Genomic DNA, 24682 nt, shown 5'->3' on the forward strand with positions numbered 1-24682 from the left:
TGCCGCTGGGCGCTGTCGGCCACTCCGGGCAGCGCCGGCTGGGAAAACCGCGCTCCCTGGCAGGGGAGGCCGCATCTTGTAACCGTTCCTGGCTGATGATTTAAGATACTCAGCTGTCGGGAGCTTAATCTTATCCCGTAGAGTGTTACGTTGGCTCGCTAAAGAGTCTGTCAGCATGAAAATTATTTCCAAAGTTCCCCTGCTATATTGCAGCAGCTTTAAAATTGCATTAGCCAGATATGTTTAGTGGGTTTGTGGATGGAGGAGCGTTATCCTAGGTGATAGATGGAGCAGTAAAATGTTGATGGTTTACTGTAATGGAACCTCACTGGCGCTTCGTCTGCTTTTTGCTGTTTTCCAGGCCGGAACTTCTGGCTGAGGGGATTAAGGAGACCTCTTCTGACAGCCCAGGAGCTAAAGGTAGGCTCCTGAAACGTGCAGCCGCCAGGCCATTAATAACGAGCTGCAACAGGAATGAAAGCATTTGCTGCAGCCCATCATTCCTTCCCTTGCCACGTCATTTTTGGCCTGTGCAAAGACAGCCCTGGTATTTGGGGCCTCTGGAAATCACTTCCTTGCTTCATCTCCTTTGGTTGTGCAGCAAACCCTAATTCCTGTTATGTCCCCCTCTCAGCAGCTGGCGAGAGGGACACCAGCGACTCGCTCATGGACGACGCTGTGAAGAGACAGGGCTTTCAAGGTGAGGACGGGCAGGGTCTGCGAGCCGGCGGATCGCTGCCCCGTGTGCCGACCGCTGCAGAGCCACCATGGCCTGGCTGCAGAGGACGCTTGGTCAGAGTTAGCCCATGGAGTTCTTGTTGAACAAACAGAAAAATTGAACCATAAGTAGGAAGTTTTTGTTTTTCTAGTGGGGAAAAAAGTGAGTGAAAGAGTTGGTATGTCATCGTTTGGTTTTTACGGAGTGATCAAGCAGTGGCATTTGCAGAACAAGAGCTAGTCCCACTACAGGTGCACGGACATACACCCAGATCACGCCTGGTATCTGCGTCCATCGCAGGCACTGGTGATGCAGCTGCAGTCGTCTGCAGTTGACGCACGTGCCGTTTGGGTGCGGGCCGGGGCAGTGCTGCCTAAAACAGCACAAATGCGGAAAAGGAGCAGTCGTGAGATCTTGGGGCTTGGTGGGTTGGTAGAGGAGAAACTCAAGGCAAGGATGGGAAGAAGAAATGAAAAGGAAGAGACAGGGTGAGAGGATAGGAGAGACCCGACAGCCAAAAGTCAAGACGGAGCCAGACGCTGCTGGGGCGGGCAGTCTCATGGGTCCAGACCGGCGACTGGAGAAGCGCTCTGCATGGTGCCCTAATTAAACGGCTTTGGTTATCTTGCCATCTGACCTTGCGACACACATAATTAAGTCTTCTAAGCCTCACAGTTTGCCTTTTTATGGCTTTTCCACCCAGATGATGTTTGTATAAATCCCATCTGCGGCACATGCTCAGCCCAGCACAGATCTTGCGGACCTGTCGCACAAAGCGCGCTCCTCGCCTTCCTCCGCCACGGCTTTGCTTTCGAAGCCGTTGCTTCTTCGAAAACATAAAGGAGGAAGAGCTGGGGATTTAAAGCATATGGTTTGGGAAGGAACTTGGGAAAGATGAGTGCCTCAGAGCTCGAGCGCCCCTTTTCCCAGCACCTTTTCCCTTTCCCCAGCCAGCACCGTGGTGATCTGCTGTCCCGCGGGCGCCGAACGGCCATTGCCAGGGTTGGCGGAGAGCACCAGCGGCCCTGGCCTGCAAAGGATTTTTGGATATGCTTTTGATTTTGTTTTGTTTTAATGTCAGCAATTATCGCAACTGAATCTTCGATTTCATGCAGCTTTTATTCATAGCAAATGGGGGGGGGAGACATATTTCTGTTTAGATTATTTTTAAGGACTTTGAATGGCCTACTCCAGAGATTAGCTAATTGCAAGATAAGGACTTTCCTATAATTAGAAAATTGTATTACTTAAAAGTCACAGAGTGCCTTTTAATTTAACAGCAGAAGTCCATAATTGTTTCTTTATTTTACAGAAAATTATGATGCCAGGCTTTCCAGAATAGACATTGCTAATACACTAAGGGAACAAGTCCAGGACCTGTTCAACAAGAAATACGGTGAGAAAGCAGGGTGGGAGTTGTTTTTATTCCCCTCTTCCCTGAATCTTTTTCCTCCCTCCCTTTTTGTCCCCATCCCCTCAGTTTCTTTTTGATAACTGCTGGCCAGGTGGTTTCATTCGTCCTCCCCTTCCCATCCAGAGCGGCGGCTGTTTTGTGGGGCGCACGCGGGACGCGGTGCCCCGGTTGGGGATTAGGAGCCGATGACGTGTCTCTTTCCCGAGGTGGGAAACAAGAGCCTTTTGTCGAAGGCTCTTGCTGCGTAGGTGGCTCTTGCACAGCAAGGAAGATTCTCGTGATTAGGAGCATGCGGCATTTGTTAATGCTGCCTGCCGTTCCTAGACAGGTTCTTTCTTTTTTTTTTTTCCTCCCCTTCCATGAAGAACAAAGATGCTAATTTCATTAGCGGAGCATTGTAGAGCCAGCGAGATTTGTCTGAATGCCTGGAAGAGGGGGTGGAGGGGAAGGAGGCGGAGGAGGTTGGAAGGAGAATAAAGAGGGACCGTGGCAAGCGCTCGGAGGAGCCTTCGGAGATGGGTAGATAACGTGCTTCCAACTCGCCTGGAGGTTTCTTAGGGACCCTGCTTGGGCTCTGCAAGGCGTTCGTATGGCCTCCTTCAAGAGTATCTGGTATTTGTTAAGCAAGGTAGGGAGATGCTGTTATCCTCATTTTATAGACAGGAGTGAGACTGACTCTTGCCCTGGTTCCCAGGTGTCTGCTCCCACCAGCCAACAAGCAAGAGCATTTCCTTGCAAGGAAATGTCTGCCCTTAGTCCTGCAGCCAAGCGTCAGAGAGGGCATACGGAGTGGAAACTATGTCCAGATAATGTCCTGAAGCGTGCAGCACCCACCTCTCCATCCCTCTGGCCATGTGTCAGGGTCGCTGTCCTACGGGGCCCCTCCGGCCCCAGGAGCTGATGGTGCCTCTCCTCCGCCCCATCTGCTCTTGGCCGCGCTGCTGCTCTGCACCCTCGCGGTTGCCTTCGACCCCTCCATTCCCATCGTCCCCGGGGCAACGGCCCGAAAACGTTGGTCCGTGACCCAAAGCCTGACATGCCCCGTCGAGCAGCCGGCTCGTTCGGTTCAGCGTGGCGCTTTGGGGAATGGGTGAGCGCCTCGGGGACACGAGCCGCCGCCGCCGCCGAGCGTCACACGCGCTCGCGCCTCGCTTCTCTTCCAGGGGAGGCCTTGGGAATTAAGTACCCCGTGCAAGTGCCCTACAAGCGGATCAAGAGCAACCCGGGCTCGGTGATCATCGAGGGGCTGCCCCCTGGGATCCCCTTCCGGAAGCCGTGCACCTTTGGCTCGCAGAACCTGGAGAGGATATTGGCCGTGGCCGATAAAATCAAGTTCACCGTGACGAGGTGCGTTCCTGCCGGGCAGCAGCGGGAAGGGGGAAGCGCCAGGGCAGGGTGTCCATGCCCGTGCTCGCTCCAGGGCTAAACGCGCCGCCGGCTCTGCCAGCCCCGTCAGAGAAGGGTTATAAATGCTCCCTAACGGCACGGCCTTGCAGCCTGCCGAGAGGCACCAGCTAGGTTGGAAGCTAATGATTTGCCGGACAGGAGTGAGCTGTAAGACAGAGGGTCCTGCTGCTTTTCGCTCTTGGGCCGCGCCGCTGCCCGGGGTGGAGGAGACGGCACCGGCGCGGGGCCCGGGAAGCCCCGCTCGCCCCGTCGGGGAAGGCGCCGAGAGCGGCGCGGCGGGGCCGCAGCCCCCCGGGAGGGGGGTTAGAGGAGGGAAACGCAGCCGTGGTCTGCCTCTTTTGTAAGAGGCTCGAGATTAAAACCGAAACGGTGCTTGTCTGAGCGGTGCGGAGCTGCCCCCGAGCTCGGAGACGTGCGGGGCCGCGCAGCGCCCGCTCGCAGCGGAGGGGAGACGCTCGCCGTCCCCGAGGGTTTGCAGCCAACCCGGGTGGGCGCCAGCGGGGAGGGGAGACGGGCGGGAAGGTGCTTGCGAGGGATGATCCAAACAGGTTGCTGCCGGAGCCGGGAGTGGAAACCAGGGGTTTTAAGTGCGAATCCATCGCGATTTCGGCTGGGCTCCCCGGTGCAGGGGGCGAGCCGCCTGCGCAAGGCTCCCACGGATCCCGCGGGGGACCTTGGCACGCAGCCCCCCGGGAGGGTGCTCGCTCCGGATGCATCCTCTTCCTGGCGTTTCATTTTAAATCTTCCTTTTTCCTTATTTTTTTACAGGCCTTTTCAAGGACTCATCCCCAAACCCGGTAAGCGTTTTTTGCCTAAGCGATGCACCGAGTCGGTGTTGATGGGCGGTGAGGGAGTCGCAGGATTCGCGCGGCGTGCTCACTTTATCGCCTGGGGGGAAAGCTGCCCTCGCCGCACCTCTCCGTGCTGCCCGGTCCGCGCGTTCCGTGCGCTTGCTGAAGCTTCCCCTGACCGAGACAGCTGGCCTTTGCTTCCCACATGCGTCCTGTTGCTATTTCCTTGCATTTTTCAAGAGCTGATGTAGGGCAGGAATCTGCGTTCTGCATTTAAGAAAGTGCATGCTCTTAAAAATAAATATCGGTTGCAGTTAGCTGGCAGGTTCACCGGAGAGGGAGGTTCGCCGGCGGGCCGGGGGCGGCGATGAGCGTTGCCGCTTGATTAACCAGCGGAGCTGCGTTATAAAAAGCAGCAGGTTGCTTGCGCGTGCGGCAGGGCTGTTTATCAAGCCGCGGGAAGCGCGGAGCAGCGACGTGGAAATGAAAACCCCCTCCAAGTTATGAGCATCCCGTGCCCGGGAGAGCGGGGCGAGGGGCAGGGAGGAGGCGCTGGGACCTGGGCGGGCTCTGTAAGCGCCCGTTTCTCCTCTGCCGCCCCGGGTGAGCGCGAGACGTCGCTGGGACGGGCGCCGGGGAGCAGGGGCAGGTCGAGCGCGCCCAGAGGGGATGTCGGCCGCGTAGCAAGGAGCTCGGTTCTCCTGCTCCGCTTTCTGTGAGCTGTTTCTTGCTGGGTTTTAAAACTGGATGGAAAAAATGAAATGCAGGTGTTAAGGGGCGGGGGGGGGGGGGGAAAGCACTGACCGCTAAAATTTGAAGCTTCTGCCTGCATTTCCGTGCTCACGCTGTACGAATGTCCAGTGAAAGGTAGCAAGAGGCCTCAAATCTCCCCTGAAGCCCACAGGACGGGGTTCCCCATCGCTGTCCCATCTGCTGCTCCCTTATCCTGGTGGCGTTTCCCACCACGGGCCCCCGTCGCTGCCGCTCTCGTGGCTCGGCTGCGTATTGCGCCGTCATCGCTATCTCCTGAATTTTTGTCGCTGGACTTGTCCCCTTCGTCCCTCTGCTGTGGTGGGAGAAGTGGGTGAGCACGGAGCCGCTGGCCAGAGACGGGTCCTGCTGGTGGGTCGCGCTGAAGCGTCGCATGAACCGAGGGTTTCCTGGGCTCTTTTCTCCCGGCTCCGTAGGGTCGGTGAAGGCGTATTGAAGGGCAGCAGGGCGGATGCTGAACTTGTGCTCAGAGAGGGAAAAGGGGGGCTGGTGCGTGCGGAGCTAAAGCTCCTCTGAAGCTTTGTGGGAATCCTCTGCCCCATTTTAGGAACATGCAGGTTATCTTCACTCGTCCGGTCACCCATTGACTCCTGCCTCTCTGAATTCAGTGCTTTCCCCGTTTCAACCTGTAAATGGATTGCAGTCCCTACGCCCTGGGTTGTGAAGTTCCCAGCTCAGCTAATTTCAGCTTGTCCCAGGAGTTCACAGAATCACAGAAGGGTTGAGGTTGGAAGGGGCCTTTGGAGATCATCTGGTCCAACCCCGCTGCTCAAGCAGGGTCACCTAGAGCACGTTGCCCAGGAGCATGTCTAGGCGGGTTTTGAATACCTCCAGAGAAGGAGACAAGGAGTTGGCTTCCCCCAGGTCAGCCTTGCCCTTTGCGGTGCTGCCGCGCTGGTGCCTTCCCTTGGTGCAATGGGACTTACGGCCCCATTTTTCCGGTCGCCCTGACTTTGAGCCCATCCTCAGATTTTACCCCTGACAAGCTGAGCAAAACTCATGCCAGGCTGCAGAAGCCGAACTGCGGAAATGGCCTTGCAGGGAACTTCTCCTTGCCCGTGCACCATTGCAATAACTCAGGCTCTTGCTTCCCGACTCCCCGGAAAAGATATCTTGCTGTTAGAAATGTGGTTTAAAACCTGTCTCCATTCTAAATGTGTGTAATTACAACTGTTGGAAGAGCCCAGATGGGTGCAAAAAATGTTGTCTTCTTTATTGATGGCTTTCCATTTCCTTGGCCAGCCTCCATGGAGATGGCACAATTTAGGGAAGAAAAATACGGCAGACAGGAAAACATTTATATACTGTTATTGGGAACTGCAAAAAAGGTGTTAGACTCCAGAGGCAGCTCTGACAGAAGATGATCTGTCTGGGAAATTCAGTCCAGGGCATGGTCTACAGGTTGATCCTGTGGAACCCGATTTATTGCCCAGCCAAGACTCTGGAGAGGTTCCCAGAGACCTCCACAGGCTTTGGATTAAACTCCATGTTTTTGGTTCCCGAGCACCACGTTCCCAGACAGTTCACATCAGCTGGATCTCAGATGAGACTGGGGTAAAGTGCGAGTGTTGCAGAGCTCCAGTTTTCCATGGAATTATAGGGATACACTTTTGGAGTAACCCAACGATGTATCCAATCCTCCAGCCCCATCTTGTCTTTCCGTTCCTCTGCAGTAATCTGTATAATTACATTAAGGGACGCTGATCTGACACAAATCATGCCATTAACAAGGAGCACATCAGAAGGCAAATATTTCAGCCTGCCAGCTCAGCTGGAAACGCAACATGATAAATAGAGATGTAGAGGAAATTGATTTTATTTTCTACGGAGAACTTTTTTTTTTTTTTCCCCTTTCCCTCGGAGTGATTGTCCAGATGTACCTTCGCGCCGTGTGTCTGCCCATACTAGGAGAAAAGCACAGAAATATTTTATTCCACGCTATTGCATTACCGGAGCAGCCCCTGGAAGAGGTCACGCAATCCCTGCTCCTTTCTCCCCACCCTGGGCTCAGCCAGGCAGCACCGGCTTCGCGTCCCTTCCTCGCAGTTCCTAGGTGTAGGCGGCACATTTTAAGTAAGAACTGTTACAGACGAGTGATTTCTTTTTGTTTTTTCTTACCCGACACCTCAATTTGTTATAGACTATTCCATATTTTTGCTAAATCTTAGGAGGCAATGCAGGAACTTGAAATTATTTTATAACAGGGCTACCACTGGAATGTCTCTTCAATAAAAAGGCTATTTTTATCTTCCCCCAAAAAACCCCGTTGACAGCAATAACCTCTCTTCCGTTGTACCATCCTGTTACACCTGAGTTGATGGTAGCAACACAGTGGTACATACGTCGCTTTTGCTTTGATCGCTTTTCATCTGCCTTAACAAAATTAATAATTTCAAAATAGCCATAGAGCATAAAAAAAATGAAATATAAGAGAAGTTGTCATGTTCTTTTTACCTGCATCTTTTGTATTAAAACCCTGCTAGGTAAAATCAAGCCCAACAGAAGTGCATCCTTGGCATTAAAAGAAAATCGATGGAAATCATTTTATTTTGCAAAAGAACGTTAAAATAAAAGCGATATTTACTTACGGCTTGCAAAAGCCAGTAAGAGCTAGAAAGTCCAGGAGGCTTCTTTATAAATGCACCCGGAGTTTATACCTTTGTGGTTCAGCTAAACATTGCGTGAATAACACGCGTTGTAAAGGGGAAAGAAAATTTCGGCCGGCGCGGGGGCGGCTGCGGCGGCGGCGGCTGCTTTTGCAGCGGTACCAGTAGCTGCGGGACCGCGCAGAACCGGGCTCGTTCGCCGCGTCTTTGGGGGGCAGCAATTTTTTTAAATACTACAGCGGCGGATGGCAGGATTGCAACGCAATCTCGAGTGCCTCGCGTTCTTTTTCTCGAGATTATCTGTAATTTTGCTGTCAAGATGATATCTCTCCCCTAATGGGTCGCAGTCGCCTGGGTGAGATCCAAGTCCTATCAGCTCCGAGACGACCGGAGGGAGAGCTTGTGTGCGTAGCCTGTGTTATCTGCCTTCAGAAGAAGGTGGTTTTGAGAGTGAGGCCATTTCTGGGGAAAAACACTTCAAGTAAGCGATTTAGGAGCTGTGGGGTGCAGAGTCCTGTGCAGAGTGGTGGGACCGGCACGCGGGACGCGGGGTCCCCGCGGGCTGCGCAAAGCCCTCCGAGCGAGCACAGCCCCCTTGGCCTTTAGAGATTTTCATTCCGTTTTCCAGTTTTTCTTCTCTCCGCTGATGCTATCGGCTCTGCGCAAAAGACCTTCAAAATGCTTTTTCAATCGGCACGAGCTTCCAGCGCCAAAACAGCAGTAGGAGAGCGGGGCTGCAGCTCCGGCGCTGTAAATGCACGCTTCTCCTTTCTTTTCTTCTTTCCCGAGGCGCGGAGATACAAAACAGGCTTAATTTGAGCCTTTGGAAAAAAAATATCAAGCATAAGTAATCTAGCAAAAAAAAAAAAAAATCTTTCTGTATGTTAATTTTTATGTGCTTTGATTGAAAATGTACACCAGCTCCATCTGTCCTATTCCCAAAACTCCCTACCGCACTGATAGATTATTTCCCATACTCCAATTAATAAAGTAGGGCAGGCAGTGTTCTTTAATTAAAAAACCACACATCCAGGCATCCTTTTTTTTTTTTTCTTTTAATCACAAGAGCACAATCCTCCGCAAGACTTGGATGAGCCGTGCCTCATGTTTGAAACTTCTAACAAAAAAGGGAAAAGCACTTGATCCGACAGCGACCCGAGCGGAGCGGGCTTCGTTCCTTCGCCTGTTTGCTGTCTGAAGTCCAAACCCCCAGGCTTCCTTCATCCCTCCGTCCCGATATTTAACCCGTGCGAGGGCAGTCGGATTATTGTTCCTTCTTATCTGCATTCCTTTTATCCGGGATGGATTTTTTTTTTTATAGTGCTAAGGTGATCGATTACTGGTTTTAGTCTGAAGGTGGAAAGTCAAACAGCAAGTGTAAAGAGTTGTGTAAAGCCTCCAAAGCCTTTTTTTAAGCACCTAGCGCTCGTGCTCTGCAATTCAAATCACCATTTTCTGTGCCGTTGCTTCTCCTTTTCTCTTTCGCATGCCTGCGCTACCTCTTCACCTGCGTCGGAGGGTAACGCCAGCCGGTCCAAGGTGTCACGGTCCCTTTGCTCTTCCTGATTCTCCGTGTCCTTTGGAGAACCCCGAAAGCCCTTTTTCTCCCGTGCTACTGTTGTGCGTGATGATGAGACCATGCTCCTGCCTGCCTGGAGTGGTGGGACCGTGCTCCTGCCCATATGTGGTGGTGGGGCTGTGCTCCTGCCCATGTGTGTGGTGGCGGGACCGTGCTCCTGCCCTTGTGGGGTGGTGGGACCGTGCTCCTGCCCGTGCGAGGTGGTGGGACCATGCTCCTGCCCACACATGGCGGTGGGACCGTGCTCCTGCCCACGTGTGTGGCGGTGGGACCGTGCTCCTGCCTGCGCACACGCTCTCCCTGGCTGCCAGGAGCATCTGCAGCCACTTTGGTGAGAGGACTCCCAGGCTTAAGGTGCAGCACATGTGGGTTACCAGGACAAAAAATTCAATTATCTTTCTTAATCAGCTTGCTTTAATAGAAACACCTTGAAGTTTTCACCAGGACTGATGAAAATGCCTGTGTCCAAGCTCCTTTGCACCACCGGAGACGCTGCCCCTGCCCCTTCTAAACCTTCTGACTAGCGCTCCTAAACACCGGCCGTACGCAGGGCAGCGCCGCGTCCCCTGCGCAACGCGCCGGCCGCCCCGGCAGCCTGGCTGCTCCTTGCTGCAGCCCGTAGCATCGGCGTTTTGTGTTTTCCTGGTCGATCCGTCCTTGTTCGCGTTGTGGCCTCTGGTCGATGCGTCACACCCAGGTTTTTGCAGCCCTTCTGCGATCGGACCCCGTCTGGACGGATGGTGCAAGGAAGGGATCTGCTCGGCGAAGGACAAACGCGGTTTGGCAGAGAGCTCGTGCGGGACGTTGCTGCGGGCGCCCTGCGCGCGGGAACCAGCCCCGCTCCCCGTCTGGGACGTTGGCGTCAAGTCCCTCGACGCCGAGAGCTGGGCCAGGAGCCGGTGTCTTCTCCTGTTCTTCGGTTCGCTTCTGATATCCCTCGTCGTTTCATAGCCGGGGGCTGGAGCCAGCCTCGCCGCAGGGGTCCCGTTTTCTCCGTTTTCCTCCCCGCTGCTGCAGAACTAACGCAATTTCCCTGTTTACTCTGCACCCGCTTTAACCTGCAAATTTCCCTCTGGTTTTTTTGGCAATCCCCCCTTGGAGGCTTCGCTCGGGATACCGCATCTGCCGACGGGAGCGCTCTCCTCGCTCTCGCGGCGCGATTCGGGCGCCGGGCAGGGGGCCGCGCGGTTCCCCTGAGCACCCGCAGCGGGTTTGTCTGGAGCGCGGGGAGCCCTGGTCCCCGAGCGACCGTGGCAGCGGGGACAGGACGGGGTGACACGTGCTCGGTGGCTCCCGGCCCTCACTGCCGCTCGCCTCTCCCTGCCCGGCAGGGTGGGCGCCCGGGGTGCCCGCGGGGCTGGCGCGCGGACGAGCAGCGAAAATAGCTCAGTGAAAACCAGTGGGACGACTGAGGCGGTCTGGATGCCAAAGGGCCTCAGGACCAGAGCAGTTCTGAGCAGTTAAGGACAGGGTCGCCCTGGGTTTTGCTTTTATTTGTGAACAAGAAAACCAAGCTGTAGCACTCATTGCTCTCTTTTTCTTTCTCTCCTTTTTTTTTTTTTTCTTCTTTTAACTCGTGCTGTAGCCCCTAGACGGATAACGTCATTGGAAAAAGCGTACGCTGCCTTGAATGGTACGTAGCTCAGCTGATGCATCGTAGATGGTAGCAGACAAGAAATGCGCTTGTGTTTTAATGTGGGAAAGAAAATATCTTAAAACGCCCCGATTCCAGGTATTTTTTCCTCCCCGCTGTTTCCCAGTGATACCAAGAACTGAACGATGCAGCATGTGTTTAACAGTGTCTGGTTGTTGTTATTAATCCTACCTGCGTTTCTGAGCCCCCCTGGCTGCAGGCCCCAGCTCTGCTCCGGACAAACTGCCCTGACAAGTCACGCTTAGCTCCTCCGCGCATCTAAGCAATTAATTTGTTAAAAAGTCCATCTGCAATTCACAGCAAGCACTTTGGGGGATTCTTTGCTTTGCTTTAATGCATACAGTGGGCCGGAGCTGGCGTGCAGTAGGGCAGGCTCCATGCATTTAATGTATGTAATAATTTGCAGGAGGAGAGAAGAGCTTGCCTGCTTTGCAGCTCTTGCACGGCAAGGTATATCAGCGCAGCCGGCTTTGGCAGAGCCGGGCTTATTCGTCTCAGCTGCGCTTCTGGCCCCGTGTCTGGATGTTAATTGCATGCTCCTACAAGTTTATAGTTACACGTAGAAAACATGCGTATGTCAGGCTAATTCTAATTGTATTTAAAGCTGTGTCACTATGGAATAGCCTCGTTGCGGTTGGCGGGTTCGTTCCAGATTCACACCGGTGTAATTGCATTTGCGCTCTGACAAGACGCTGGAAGACGAGGCGCGTGTTTATCCTCTTGCGATTCGGGGCCGAATTGCGATACCCTGAAGCCCGCCGGTTGCCTGGCTCGGCCCCGTGTTTCTCGGAAACGAAGGGGATCGCTGCCTGGAGAAGGGCTCACCTGCTTGCGAGCGCCGGTAGCAAAAGCTGAGCCGCTTGCGCTGTGAGCTACGCTGGCGGTAGTTATTTAGTTGACGGAGGTTTATGAAGCGCGGGTGGCCCAGCCGCGCGGCCGGCGGTGGATGGTCGTTTGGAGCGTCGGGAAGACCGTTTGGGGCCGCGCTGAGTGCGGGCGCAAGCACGAGTCGCTGAGTGCAGCGTTAGAGGAGAGACGTGTCGATCCACTGAGAAAAGCGCAACGGGCAAGTCTTTCCGAACCGCCTCCCCCCAGCGCGTAACGGGAGCGAGGCGAGGGGTTACGGCAGCGCGAGGCGGGCCTGGCCGAGACGCGGGAACGGGAGCGGGAGCGGGGCAGCTCGACCCGCGCAACGCCCCGTGTCGCAGGTGCTCTCAGTTTGGCCGTGCTGAGGTTTCACCGTGGAGAGCAGGTCTCTGCACGGGGCATCAGCAGACATCACGCACGGAGACCTTATTTACACGTGGAACGCGCTGGATTTGGTTTTGTTGGGTTTTCTTAAAGTCGCTAGAAAAATAGGTTACGTTTTGGATCCTGTTGTCTAATAACAGACACCTAAAATCCATTTTTTAATGCCCACTAGGTAGGACTTGGCGTTTCTAGAAGAAATGTTGAGCTCCGACAAGCCCTACTGAAAAATGGCAAATGGTGATTTAAAAGTGCGATTGCTTAAATATAAGTGTATATGGAGGGAATGGGGCTCCTCAGTCCAGGCAAGCAGGATCAAAGAAACCCAGCAAACAGGCATTTTATTTTAATTAAAAAAATAAAAATAAAAGAAAAGCTGATAGCACAGAACCGAACCCGAAAGCCTGCGTCACCCTGCTCTACGGAGGGGACTCGGCACAACCAAGGGTGCTGGCGGCCTCCTTACGTCAACTGTTTCACAGTGTCAGATGTCTAAAACGCGAGATCTCTCTCGCCCGAAGACGTCCGAGGACGGAGGCGGTGCGGTGCCGGGATGCTGGAGCATCACCGGAGCAGCTGTGCTGGGAGCGGCCTTGGCATGCTCCTCCAGGCTCCCTCTCCGCCTGCTCCGCTGTGCGTGCTCGCTCGGGGTGTCCCCCGGGCTGCGAGAGCGCGCGCCGGTGTCGGGAGGTGGGAAGGTGGGAGTCCTGCCCCGTCGCGCGGCAGGAAAAAAGGTAGTTGGGTCGCTTGGAGCGTTAGCGGCAAGGAAAGAGCCCTGGGGAAACAGAACCACTGCAAAATTAAGCAAGTGACAACACCTGGTTCTGATGTTTCTTTCTTTGTCTGCTACCATCTATACATCCATACGGCTGCATATACGCCTGCAAGGGACCGAGCCCAAATGCCGAGGAGGTCGCGGAGGGAGCCCGCAGGGGCCGGCAGCCCCGGAGCAGCACCCGTACGCGGGCGGCGGAGAGGAGAGTCTTGCCTCTTTCTTGAGATCAGAGCTGCTCAGGGACCTTGGTTTTGCTTTATTTTATTTCGTTCTGCTCTATTTGGTTTTTTGCTAGAGCCCTTCCCAGTTCCTTTGCTGCAGTTTCTGGATTTGCAGTGCTACTCGGCCTTGAGGTTCCTTCGCAGACACGTCTCCCTTTCTCCTTGCTACACGCCGACCTACCGAACTATTATTTTCCAGGCCACTCAGAAAAGCAGCTTTTGGGAGGCCGGACCCTGCAGGAGGGATGTCCCCCTTCTTCGCAGGAGCGCGAGCCACGGCGTTGCCACGCCGCGGGATTTGTGTCGCGAGGCCGGTGGTGTTGGCGTGCTGCTCGAAAGCCCGGCTCCGCGAGGCAGGGACTCGTGCGAGGTTGCCAGCTTGTATTTAAAGCAAAATTTCAAGCCGTAGGGTTGTTCAGCGACCTTAAAAATGGAGTCTAGGGCAGCATTAAGGCAAGGCAAAAAGATTTAAATCACGTCTGTTATTGTTGTTACCGTTATTGCTGTTATTATTAATCGCACCGGTGCAGCACTGAAATGGAGGGATTTGGAAGGATTGAACTCGCCTCTCCTTTGAGAGCAATCCGGAAAGCCGCCCCGTGGCAGGGAGGCACCCGGCTTTCTGCCGTTGCAGCACGGCGGCTGGAGACCCCCCGGCCTCTCTGAGCGGCCTGGGCAGCGGTGCCGTCGCGGGGCGCCGGCGTGGGCTCGGCTGCCGCCCGGGGGGCACAGGGCCGCGGCGTCCCGTGGCTCCGCTCGCCCGTCCCGCTGCAGGGTGGCCGTCCCCGAGCCATCCCCTGCCACAAGCCCAGCTCACCCCAACGCCTGCGGTCCGGTGCAAAGGGCCCCCGTTAAAAGCTTATTTTGCACCGCCTGCAGCACGACTGCCCAGCCAGCGCCGCGGTTGCAGCTGCACCAAGGATGCAGGAGTAAACAGGGAGGAAGAGTATCCCCCAAAATGCTTGCCTTGGCTGCAGAGTAGCCCCCAAAATGCTTGCGTTGGGTGCAGCGAGGTTCGCTGCGGCACCGCTGCCCTGCGCGGCTGCTGGACTGCGCTCTCCGCCGAGCAGACCGTAAATAAGTAGCCAAATTAAAAGCCCGTGTAATCTTGCCAGATGCACATCCTGGTTCACCGGCCTCTGCTTCCCAGCAGCAGGAGCTCACTTGTGGTGCTGCCCAAAAGCCCGCGCGTGTCTGCACGCTGGCACGCCTGGGGTGCTGGATATAGCCGTGCGTCTCAGAGCTGCATAGGTGAACCGCAAGGAGAGATGGAAAAGATTGTTCCAGTGGGTCCTTTCTATCTGTGGGGTGGAAAAGCTTTACTGGGGGCAGGTATTGAATGCAGTCGTTTTTTCCTGGAGCCTCCCCGAGGATGCTGAAGAGCTGGGGAGAAATCTACTGACACAGTCACATCGTTTAAAATGAGAGAATAGAGAAGAAACTGTTTGGCATGATGAGGATAATTAAAAAAGCTAGTAAAGCCAAGCTGATTATTTGGCATATTATAAAACAATACTGTACTTAGGAGCCTAGCTATAAAACTGCTATCTCATTCCTTGATATCACTTGTGGGAGCATTTGTGGCACCGAGGGCCTGAGTCTCTGTTGCTTTGCATATTTTGCAGTCATTTACAGCACCGCAAAGTGGATGTAAAATGCTATCAACTATGTAAGCGCGTGGCAAATGCAGATTTGGCAGCATTTTATAGCTACTTTGCACAGCTCTGAAAGGTGACACAAGGTGCAGGCAAAGAACAGCCGCATCTGAGGAGCCTCCACATTGCACTGGGGCAGAGGAGCCTTGAAGTGCAGCAACGCGTTCTTCTGTGCGACAGCGGGATGGGTCTTGCAGGGGTCAAAATGAAGCAGGATATTTTAGTCCTTGCCCCTTTTTGCTTTGCAGATGAGGACGATGCAAACAGGCTTGGAGAGAAGGTGATTCTCCGGGAACAAGTGAAAGAGCTTTTCAACGAAAAATACGGTGAGTCTCCCATCTGCACACATAGCAAAGTGAGTTTGTTTTTGCTGACAGCAGCCGTAGTTAAAATTAATTACACCGAAGGCCTCTATTTATAGGACAAGCGCACGGCAGCCTGCTGCAGCACAGGTATCTTCTCACTGCTTCACGTTACAGCTTGTCCCTAGGGATGTTCCCATGTCTCAGTGCTGACAGTTGGGACTGTGACCTTCTCGTTGACATCTCCTCCTTGAAGAGGGGAGGGAGGAAGAAAAAATGCATCCAAAGAATAGGATTTGTTCAGTCTGGCATCAACCTTGAATGCATTTTTAACGTGCCCTGAGCCAGCGCAAGCAGTGGTGTGTGCACTGAACGTGCCGGCCGTGCACGGAGCTCCCGGCAGGCAGCTTCTCCCACCTGCTCTGCCTCTTGGCTGCAGAGCAGGATAAAGCCCAGCACAGTGCGTGCAGAGATGGAGCGTGGTGTCTGCTGGAGCCGCAGCAGAAAAGCAGGTCAAGACACTGAAGAAGATTTGAAAATGCAATTCTCAGGCTCCCCGCGTGCCTAGTTTAAAAAAAAAGCCCTTCCTCACCAGTTGTTGGTGAAACGTTGATGTCATCTCCTGAGCTTGACTCGTCCCAATCGGACATCCCGACCAGCCTGTCTGGGCAGTGATTGTCCTGCGTTTCAGAGGAACCTGCATTTCCATACGGGTCCTGGCACTGCACATGGCCCAAGCTTAGCTTTTTATTCTAGAAGCTCTTGGGGAAGAAGTAACTCGTGACTTCTGGTCTAACTAGCCCTCCTAACTTGGAAATGGTCTCCTTCTGCTGTTGGGCTTCAAAACATTCAACTCAGGCTGTGCTGGTTTTAGCTTCCGATAAGCACAGTTACTCCTGCAAGAACTTTTTCTTACATCCATAGGCTTGTAAAGGTACAGGGAAAACATGTGCCTTGTGCCATCGCCCTGGCTTAATGCTACACCCAACGTGTCCCAGTGACCAGGCTGTGTAGGCTCTTCCCAGCTGCCCCTCTGCAACCGCTTGCACAACCTTGGGGTTGTCCTAATGGAGAACAAACCTTGGACTGAGGTTGCATGTGGAGTTGCAACAGAGCTCTGACCCAGCATGTTGGTTTGCAACAGCTGCGGAGAAAAAATGAATAAGAAAAGAAGTGAAGCATAAGGAGCTGGGGGCCAGGGAGGGGAGCAGGCAGGCTCTCGTTTCGAGCGCTTGTGTCTGCTGAGAAAGACGGGGTGTGATGGGAAGGGTGTGCTCTCCCAGCAAGAGCCGTGGGAGAGCCCCGCTCCCCCTACGTGCGCACGCACATACAATCTGGCTGCTGCTGGAAGCCTTCCAGCTGAAAAATCAACAGCTGTTTGCTAAATAATCGCTGTCCCGCTCTCTATTTATTGCTCATAATCTATCTGTATAATGTGTTTATCGCATGTTAAGGGACTGAGGCACAGGACTTGAGTCATGCCCCAGCTGCAGAAGTGCGAAGGGGAAGTAACTGCACCGAAGTCGCTAGGGGCTGTGCTCACGCGCGGTGGGTGTTTAAGGTCAAAACGCGGCTCTGAGAGTCTGGGTCCTGCTTAGCAATCCCTGCAGGCTTGCTTTAGCCTCCGGTGGCCAGGTTGTTTCAAAGTGGCCGCTTTGCGGAGTTTTTTGCATCTTTTTTTTCCCAAGTCATTTTTACTGACAAGCGTCAGAGACGTGATACCCGTCAGATGGGTTATGAGTCTAATCCAAATGCTTCTGAACCCGCAGCTGTGCCTTGCGCAAATGTGCTGATCGAACACGAAGTGCCAGGTGGGCTCATGCTAGATGGAGATCAGAGATGAACTCTCTGTAAAGAAATCTGGTGGAGCAGCAGCTCACACCTTCAGCGCGTAGGTTTGGGGCTTGCAAAAACGTGAGGCAAGAGCAGGTCTAACTACTCCCCTTCCCTTTCTGCTTCACCGCAGGCTCCAGGGAAGGCTGGGAACATTAGTGGGAAATGAGGCGGACTGGAAAGCTTTGCTCCACCAAGGGGTTGGGTTGGGGCCCGAATCCAGCCTCGTGGCTCTGGCGGGGGGGCAGCGTTGGCAGCAGGGCATGTTGGTAGCACCTGTAGGTGTGTGCATGCTTGGAGATGACAGGTCTTTAAAATCACAGATGGCCCAGAGAGTGCAAGGAGGGTGGGAGTCACAGAATCACATAATGGTGGAGGTTGGAAGGGACCTCTGGAGATCATCTGGTCCAACCCCCCCTGCTCAAGCAGGGTCACCTAGAGCTTGTTGCACAGGATTGTGTCCAGTCGGCTTTTAAACATCTCCAAGGATGGAGACTCCACAACCTCTCTGGGCAACCTGTTCCAGTGCTCTGTCACCCTCACAGTAAAGAAGTTTTTCCTCATGTTCAGACAGAGCTTCCCGTGTTTCAGTTTGTGCCCGTTGCCTCTCGTCCTATCGCTGGGCACCACTGAGAAGAGTCTGGCCCCAACCTCTCTACACCCTCCCTTCAGATACTTATACACATTGATAAGATCCCCCCTCAGTCTTCTCTCCAGGCTGAACAGGCCCAGCTCTCTTGGCCTTTCCTCATATGAGAGAATTTGCTATTTCCCACCGTGCAGGAATTACACGGGGCACCCAGAGAATCAGCAGTGGCGTGCCAAAGGAAGCACTTTTTATGCAGCACGTAATTAAATTGTGGTGTTGCATTGCTGCAGGATGCTGCGGAGGCCAAAGGGATAAAGGGGGTGAAAAAGCAGGTGAGACAGATTTCTGCAGCACAGGGCTCTCGGGGGCTGTCGAATGCAGCATGCGGGGTGCGATCCCTCCCGAGGACCCCCAAAGTGCCGCTAGCTGAAAGCCAAGATGAGACAAGCAAGGGATAAGCAGGTGTCTCTCATTTGCCTTATTTCCTATGCTCTTTTCCAAGGTCTGGCTCCTGACCTCAGCCACGAGGCAGGGCGCTGGGCTTGCTGGGCTGGCCCATGCATGGCAATGGTGCTCTTTTACAGAGCAGAGATGAGTGTATAAATACTAGACTATAGGTCCTGTAAAACAGTCCTTATGTGAGCTTCATAGCAAGGTTTTAAATAAGGATTAATGGAGCAGGCAATAAATCGGTGTACTGCAGCAAAGGTCAGCTTTGGCAATTCAGCAGCACAACAGGGCTGCAGTCACCAGGGCAAAGCCCCAGCAGAGCTGGGAGCACGTGGTGAAGGCAGCCTTGGCTTCCCAGCCTCGTCCCGGGCCTCTCACTCCTGCAGTCGGCTTGATCCCGAGCCCTGCAGTGGTCGCTGGGAGGGGATTCATTGTGGGAAGGCTGAATATCTGTGGAAATAGCTGAAACGTGGGAAGGCTTTCCAGCCACTGATGGCAGGTCTTGTTCTGTGTGATACGTCTGTGCTCTCTAGCAAGTGCTTTGCTATTTAAATTTCAAGGAAAGTTCATGGAGCAGGATATCTGGTGTTGAGAAGAGTGTGGTAAGCTTCAGGGCAGGTCAGCTGGTCGGCCCATGGTCACTGGTTTGCTGTCCTCTGCTCTGCCCTTACAGGAGAAGCTCTGGGGTTGAACCGGCCCGTCATGGTGCCCTATAAACTCATCCGGGACAGTCCTGATGCCGTGGAGGTTACTGGCCTGCCAGACGACATCCCGTTTAGAAACCCCAACACCTACGACATCCATCGGCTGGAGAAGATCCTGAAGGCCCGCGAGAACATTCGGATGGTGGTTATAAACCAGCTCCAGTAAGTTTCTCTAGTTTTGGGACTCGGGAAGTTTTCTCTTTGTTAAATGTCACCCTTGTTTCTCCAGCCACTAGTCCAGTAAGCCACTGCGGTCCCAATTTATCCCCTTGGGATGTGGGGCCCAGTGAGTTTCTTCCTGCAGTTCGAGATGACCACGTTGCTAAGGAGCTCAGAGCTTGGGCAGGGCTGTACTGCCGTTGCGAATACGATAGCCCTGTTTCGATTCAGAGAAGGTGGACCCGTGTGGACGTAGTGCTGAGGCATTTCGTAGATTCCTTGAGGTAGTCCAGGAGTCTGAGAGAAGGAGTCTTTTTGCTCCTGCTGACCTGGGGTTGCCACAGGACCTGCAGACTGGCCTGAGCGGGAGTGAGGAACAGCAGAAACAGGCTCAGAGCAGCCCGGGGGAGATGGGAGAGCTGGGGCGGCCACGAGGCAGCTTGCCCAGACTCAGAGACCTGCGGAGCTACTGCAGGTTGTCCCGGGCAGTGGGGGAAGCTCCCGTTTCCCATCACCGCACAGGGAGGCAGCCCCGCGTCCAAGCTCAAAGTCCGGGGTCTGGGCTGCGTCCCCGCATTTGGGCAGCAGAAACCTCCCGCAGAGACGTGGCCAGGAGAAGTGCAGGCATCTGCCTGGCCACATGCATGCTCTAATCCTCCCTTCGTTCCTCTCGCAGACCCTTTGCCGAAATCTGCACTGAGGCCAAACAAACAGGTAAGCGGGGTGCTAAAAAAGTACCGGTGGCCCTGCTGTGGCAGGCAGGGAGAATATAGGGCCACGAAATGCGCGGGGCGGCAGACGGCACTGCGCGGAGGTGTTTGTCTCTCCAGCATCACCAGCCAAGGCTAGGAGAAAGATCCTACCTGGGGGAAAAAAAACCCTCACCGACTCAGCATCTGTTCAGGCACGAATCGTCCTCATAGATGATTGTGGTTTTGTCGGTTGGGGAGAGACATGTATGGTTCGACTAAAATTTTCACCATATTCTGGAGGATTTGGTTGTCCTTGTCCCATTAGCAGTTTATTCACTGGATAAACCCCTTAATTTGACTCTTCATTTATCAGTTGAGCTTCTGAGGAAACAAGGTTTCTGTGATCTCTGTATGTGCGTTTCTCTGTCTGTCCCATCCTCCCCAATAAATTTCAGCCCGTTTTAACCAAATGTGTCAGAATTAGCATCCCCTACAGATAAGTAAGATCCTACAAGTGGAGGCGGTGAGGTGGCTAACAGCCAGGCTTTGCAAAGATTTGGGTGCGCTTCCGTAGGGGGCCATGGAAACAGCCCACCCACCTGCAGCGCTTTCTCGGCATTCGGATGTCCCATGTCTCTCCTCTTTCCCTTCAGACAAAGACAGCAGCGTTCCCAAGCGGAAGCGGAAGAGGATCTCCGAAGGGAACTCCGTGTCTTCCTCTTCCTCCTCTTCCTCCTCCTCCTCTTCCAATATGGAGTCTACGTCATCCACAAATCAGATCTCACTTGTGGTAAAGCCTTCCAAATATTAAGCGGGTTACTGCCTACCTATCTTTCCGCTTCAGGATGCTGCTCTCTGCTCTCTACGAACCAGCGCCACTTCCCTTCACTTGACCTGACAAACGCCGTAAAGTGCGATGTAAAATGGCCCGACCAGGTTTGGCGAAGGAGGGGGACGCAGCTTTGGAGCTGCCTTTTCTCTCTGGGTTTCTAGGGGGTTGTCAGCGGAGCAGTCTCCGGCGAGCAGGGGCCCCCGTGGCCTGGCCGCGGCGGCGCTCGGGCTCACGTTGTCCTGGGAGAGATGCAGAGCTAACCCTTGCGTCAGGTAGCGGATCACAACTGTAAAAACAGTGAAATCAGTGGATGTGCAACCTGTTGTCCCTCAGGGTTTGGCTGCAGTCGTGTGTGATACCAAACGCTAAAAAAAAAAGAGGAGAGAGAGAAATATCAACTTAAAGGTTTTTGTTGGGTTTCCTGGTGGTGTTTTGATTTTGGGTTGGTTCTTTAATCTTATTTGGAAAGTGGGAGCAACAGCCCGTGTCTGAACATGTCAGAGATTTGATGTATGCATGTTTTTGTGTTGTGTCCTAACAGAGACTTTTGCCTTCTTTTCTCTCCCTCTCTTTCAGCAATGGCCCATGTACATGTTAGACTATGGTGGTCTAAACGTCCAGATCCCAGGACCTATTAACTATTAGACCTCAATACCGAATAAGAACCTCAAATGAAAGAATAAATAAATAAATGTAATTTATGTAAAAAGTGTATATTCCAATATGTATCAATGCCTTTTAGTTTTTCCAATGATTTTTACACTATATTCCTGCCATCAAGGCCTTTTTAAATAAAAATAAAAAGTGTTGCCTTGCTCTTAAAAGTACTTATTTTATTACGCATATTACTGAACTATGAATTGCATTTGTAGGTAAGAGTAAGTACAGGAGGGCATCTCTGGACTGACAAACCTTCTTGTCATACTTTGGCTGCTCAATAAAGTCTTTAGTGTCATCAGTGTTTGAAACAAAGAGGTTTGACACGCTTTAATGCTTCCTTTGCTACTGATGTCTTCCGTAAAAATTTGCTTACAGAGATGCAAGAGGATTGGTGCAAAATTGCACCACTGTGGAAGATGAGGGACCGAATGCTTACAAGCATTGAAGACCTGGGCCCGTGAGCAGCACAGAAGTGGTTTTAGCAGAAAGGTTTTGAGCAGAAGGAAGGTTTAAGGCCACATTATCCCCACCAAGGAGAGAGATGCCACAGGCTCCCTGTTTGGTGTCGTGTCTAGTGCCCACCCGCCTTAGAAACTCAGAAGCAATTTGTTATGTGCATTTAACCATCCTCTGAAACAGTAAAAGATTTTCATTTCATGATGTTCTTCACCATCTGTGATTTTCCAAAAGATTTTGGTGCCTTAAGGAGTGAGGAGAACTAGCAGAGTAAATACAGATTGTCTTCTTTGATGCTAGACTAGTTCAGTAACACTGGACCAAAAGTTGCTCGTGTTGTTCCTGAAAGACATGCGGGAACGTGCTTCCTGCAGCCCCAGCGTGTCCTTTGCACGCCTGGGCCCAGTTCGTCCTGTAAGAACAAAATGAAGCAACCCAGTAAACTGAAGAAAATAAATAATTGTAAGTTATTTTAATTTGTAAATTGATTTACGATTTCTGCAGTTATACTTTAATTTCACTAGTGGATTTTGGCAGCAGAAGCTAATGCAGCCAACCGCTATTACTCATCCCCATGCATCTTTAACTTGTATTTTACATCCAAGGAGATCTGCGCGCAGGTAAGGTAGCATGGTAGCTAGTGCTCAGGCACTTCAGGCACGATGGTGGTATAAGAAGCCAACTCGAACAAAGGAAGTAAATGCCGAATGTGGCGCCGAAAGAAGTGGTGCCCACACTCGGAGCAAGCACAGTAGGAACGACGTGGCCCTCTCCGAAACAGCAGTTATGGGTTGTGTCTTAGCCTGAGGATCAGTTGTGATGAGGAAGATGAGGAAAGGTAGCACATCCAGCAGACACCTTCCCCGCTAAATCTGGTACCGCCCGGTAAAGCAAGATGCCTCTGGCTTGCTTCTTTGCCCAAATGGCAAAACGCTGAGTTACTTTGGGGTAACCATTGCTCAGCTTGGGCTCTGCTCACCAGGCATCCTTGCGGGCTTCAGGACAAGTTACAGCTTTTTCCACCAAGCAGGTCTGCAGCCTTGAGCAGCAGCTGCCTCGGTCATTGGGGCTTCTGCGTGTACTCGGCGAGGAAGGAGACAGTAGCAGATGCAGGGATCAAAGTCACTTGTGGCAGCTCTTCCTAGTGTAATGCACTTCTTCATTCGTTTTATGGGTTTTCGATCTGCTTGAGTCCTTGTCTTTTCATCCACGAGAGGATTTTGATCATGGGCAGAACTTTTCAAAGCAGCTGCAATTTTATTTCCATGTTCTTAACTTCCATTTGCCGTCGAGTTAGATGCCAACGATCACATGAGGTAATAAAAGCCCAAATAAATGTAAGAGAAGGCACAAAGCTGGCAGCCAAAGGAAGGGCAGAAATCTGTATCAGTGGCCCCAATTAGAAATAGTTTGACGTCTGAACAGATGGCATCAAAATCTAGTCTTTCATGTTTCTGCCTGATGTTCAAACCCATGGCATCTCCAATTACGAAACAAAGAAACGCGATTCAGAGGTAAAAATACAATTTTCCTTTCTGAAATGTCTGAAATGGGCTTATTCACAGATCAAGCCACACATAGGTGTCTCCTAATAGGGCACATTCATTATATTTTGACTTTTTTTTTTCCTCAGAAAAAAAAAAAGATCTGATAGGGTAACACTGAAGGCAGTGCAGTGGCTTGGTAATGAGTGAAGCTCTTTGATGTTGCCCTAGGTCTGCTCCAGGTTTCAGCACTCCCTTGAACGCGCAGTGGGCGGGAGGCTTCTTGCAGGATACAGATCTGATGCGCTGCCTAGTACACGGGGCCCTAATTACTTGCTCTGAAAGGCGAGGGTGAAGTCAGGCATTGAGTTAAATTAGGGCATCAGAGCTACACCAGGGACTAATGATTTAGTTCAGAAAGCCTAATGGAATCATAAAGGCTGTAAAAGGTGGGGGGGGGGGGGAAGGAAGTTAAGAAAGGACGGAGCACGCGGCCGTTTCCCTGCTCTGCCTTTGCTCTGTCCCTGCCGGGGGAGGCGGCAGGTGCCCCTGCCCTGCACCCTGGCCCTCCTCTGCCAAACTCCCTTCTTCCTTCTCCTTTTCCCTTCTCTCATAAGAGTTTTATTTTCTGAAGTGGACAGCAGTAATTCCCTCTGTCATTTCTGGGAGTTACAGGGCTGCAACTTCCACTTTCCGGTTTCCAGAGCCAGCATAGAAAATTCCCACCGTTGCATAGTTGTGGGAGACGCAGGTCCGTGCCACAGGAGTTCGGACCCTTCCTGCTTTGGAAAAAAATGACAATTACTGCTTTATTACTGTTTTCACTCAGCTGCAATTCTAGCACTTTCCCTAATCTTGATCCTTCAGTTGCAGGGTATTTTTATACCCAGTTTTTGTATATAACGTGATTATCCGCTGAATGGAGACTGTTCCGTTACAATTAGAAGCCTGAAGAAGCAGATCTTAACACTTAAGCCACATTTCTCATTTATTACTTTTCAAAGAGTTTGTCGGGGGGGGGGGGGGGTGTTGTTTATGTGTTTACAAATCCAATAACAATCCTCATTAAGAGTTGCAAAACATGAAGCCGTCTTGATCCCAGGCAGATGGCATCTAAATGAAGTTTAATTAAAGAATGAGAGCTTTGATTCAAATCATTTTTTTTTAAATAAAGTGCACCGAGATGCTAGAGAACAGCATAAACAGCATCTGTGCTTTTATTTAGACCCCAGAACCCATTTGTGAGGAAACACTTTGCAAAACGTTTCCGCGAAACCACGAGTTTGTCAGCCACGACTCGCCAGGCTGGAGCTGTTGGCGGGGCGCCGTGCGGCCGGCCTGCTCCCCCCGCGTGGTAGAAAACTAATAACACAACCAAGAGAGTTCACGTTGGTTCCTCAGCTGAGTGCAGCAGCTTTTTGAGTTTGTTTTGTTTTGTTTTGTTTTGAAGACTTCAGCTGATGCCAAAGAGAGGGAGCTTTCATTTGAGGCACCAGTGCAGTCAAGTCCCATTCTGTCACACCGCGTTCCTCCCGCAGGGACTCGCGCTGTCCGGCCCCGTGTGGAGCGACGTGCCTAGCGTCTCCATCGCACGTAATCGCGCGTGCCGAGCGGCAGCCCCCAGGGCATTTCGGACTGGCTCGAGGCTGGGCCGTGGCGTTTCCGCCGAGCCAGACCCTAGC

At 52.7% G+C, this 24682-nt stretch overlaps 1 protein-coding gene across 1 annotated transcript in view; it reads left to right on the forward strand.

The window, feature by feature from the left end:
* Positions 1–21045, forward strand: part of GTF2IRD1 (GTF2I repeat domain containing 1) — a 59343-nt gene extending 38298 nt beyond the window's left edge. Inside the window, exons 18-27 of the mRNA XM_026063684.1 lie at positions 362–405; positions 638–700; positions 2031–2114; positions 3296–3479; positions 4308–4336; positions 15088–15165; positions 18687–18879; positions 19553–19590; positions 20222–20358; positions 20977–21045. Of these exons, the coding sequence (XP_025919469.1) occupies positions 362–405; positions 638–700; positions 2031–2114; positions 3296–3479; positions 4308–4336; positions 15088–15165; positions 18687–18879; positions 19553–19590; positions 20222–20358; positions 20977–21045 (919 nt within the window). The remainder of the gene's footprint in view (positions 1–361; positions 406–637; positions 701–2030; positions 2115–3295; positions 3480–4307; positions 4337–15087; positions 15166–18686; positions 18880–19552; positions 19591–20221; positions 20359–20976) is intronic.
* Positions 21046–24682: the final 3637 nt, after the last annotated feature.

Source organism: Apteryx rowi, unplaced genomic scaffold (genome assembly GCF_003343035.1).
Source record: "Apteryx rowi isolate R43461 unplaced genomic scaffold, aptRow1 scaffold_20, whole genome shotgun sequence".
In the NCBI taxonomy this organism is placed as follows: Eukaryota; Metazoa; Chordata; class Aves; order Apterygiformes; family Apterygidae; genus Apteryx; species Apteryx rowi.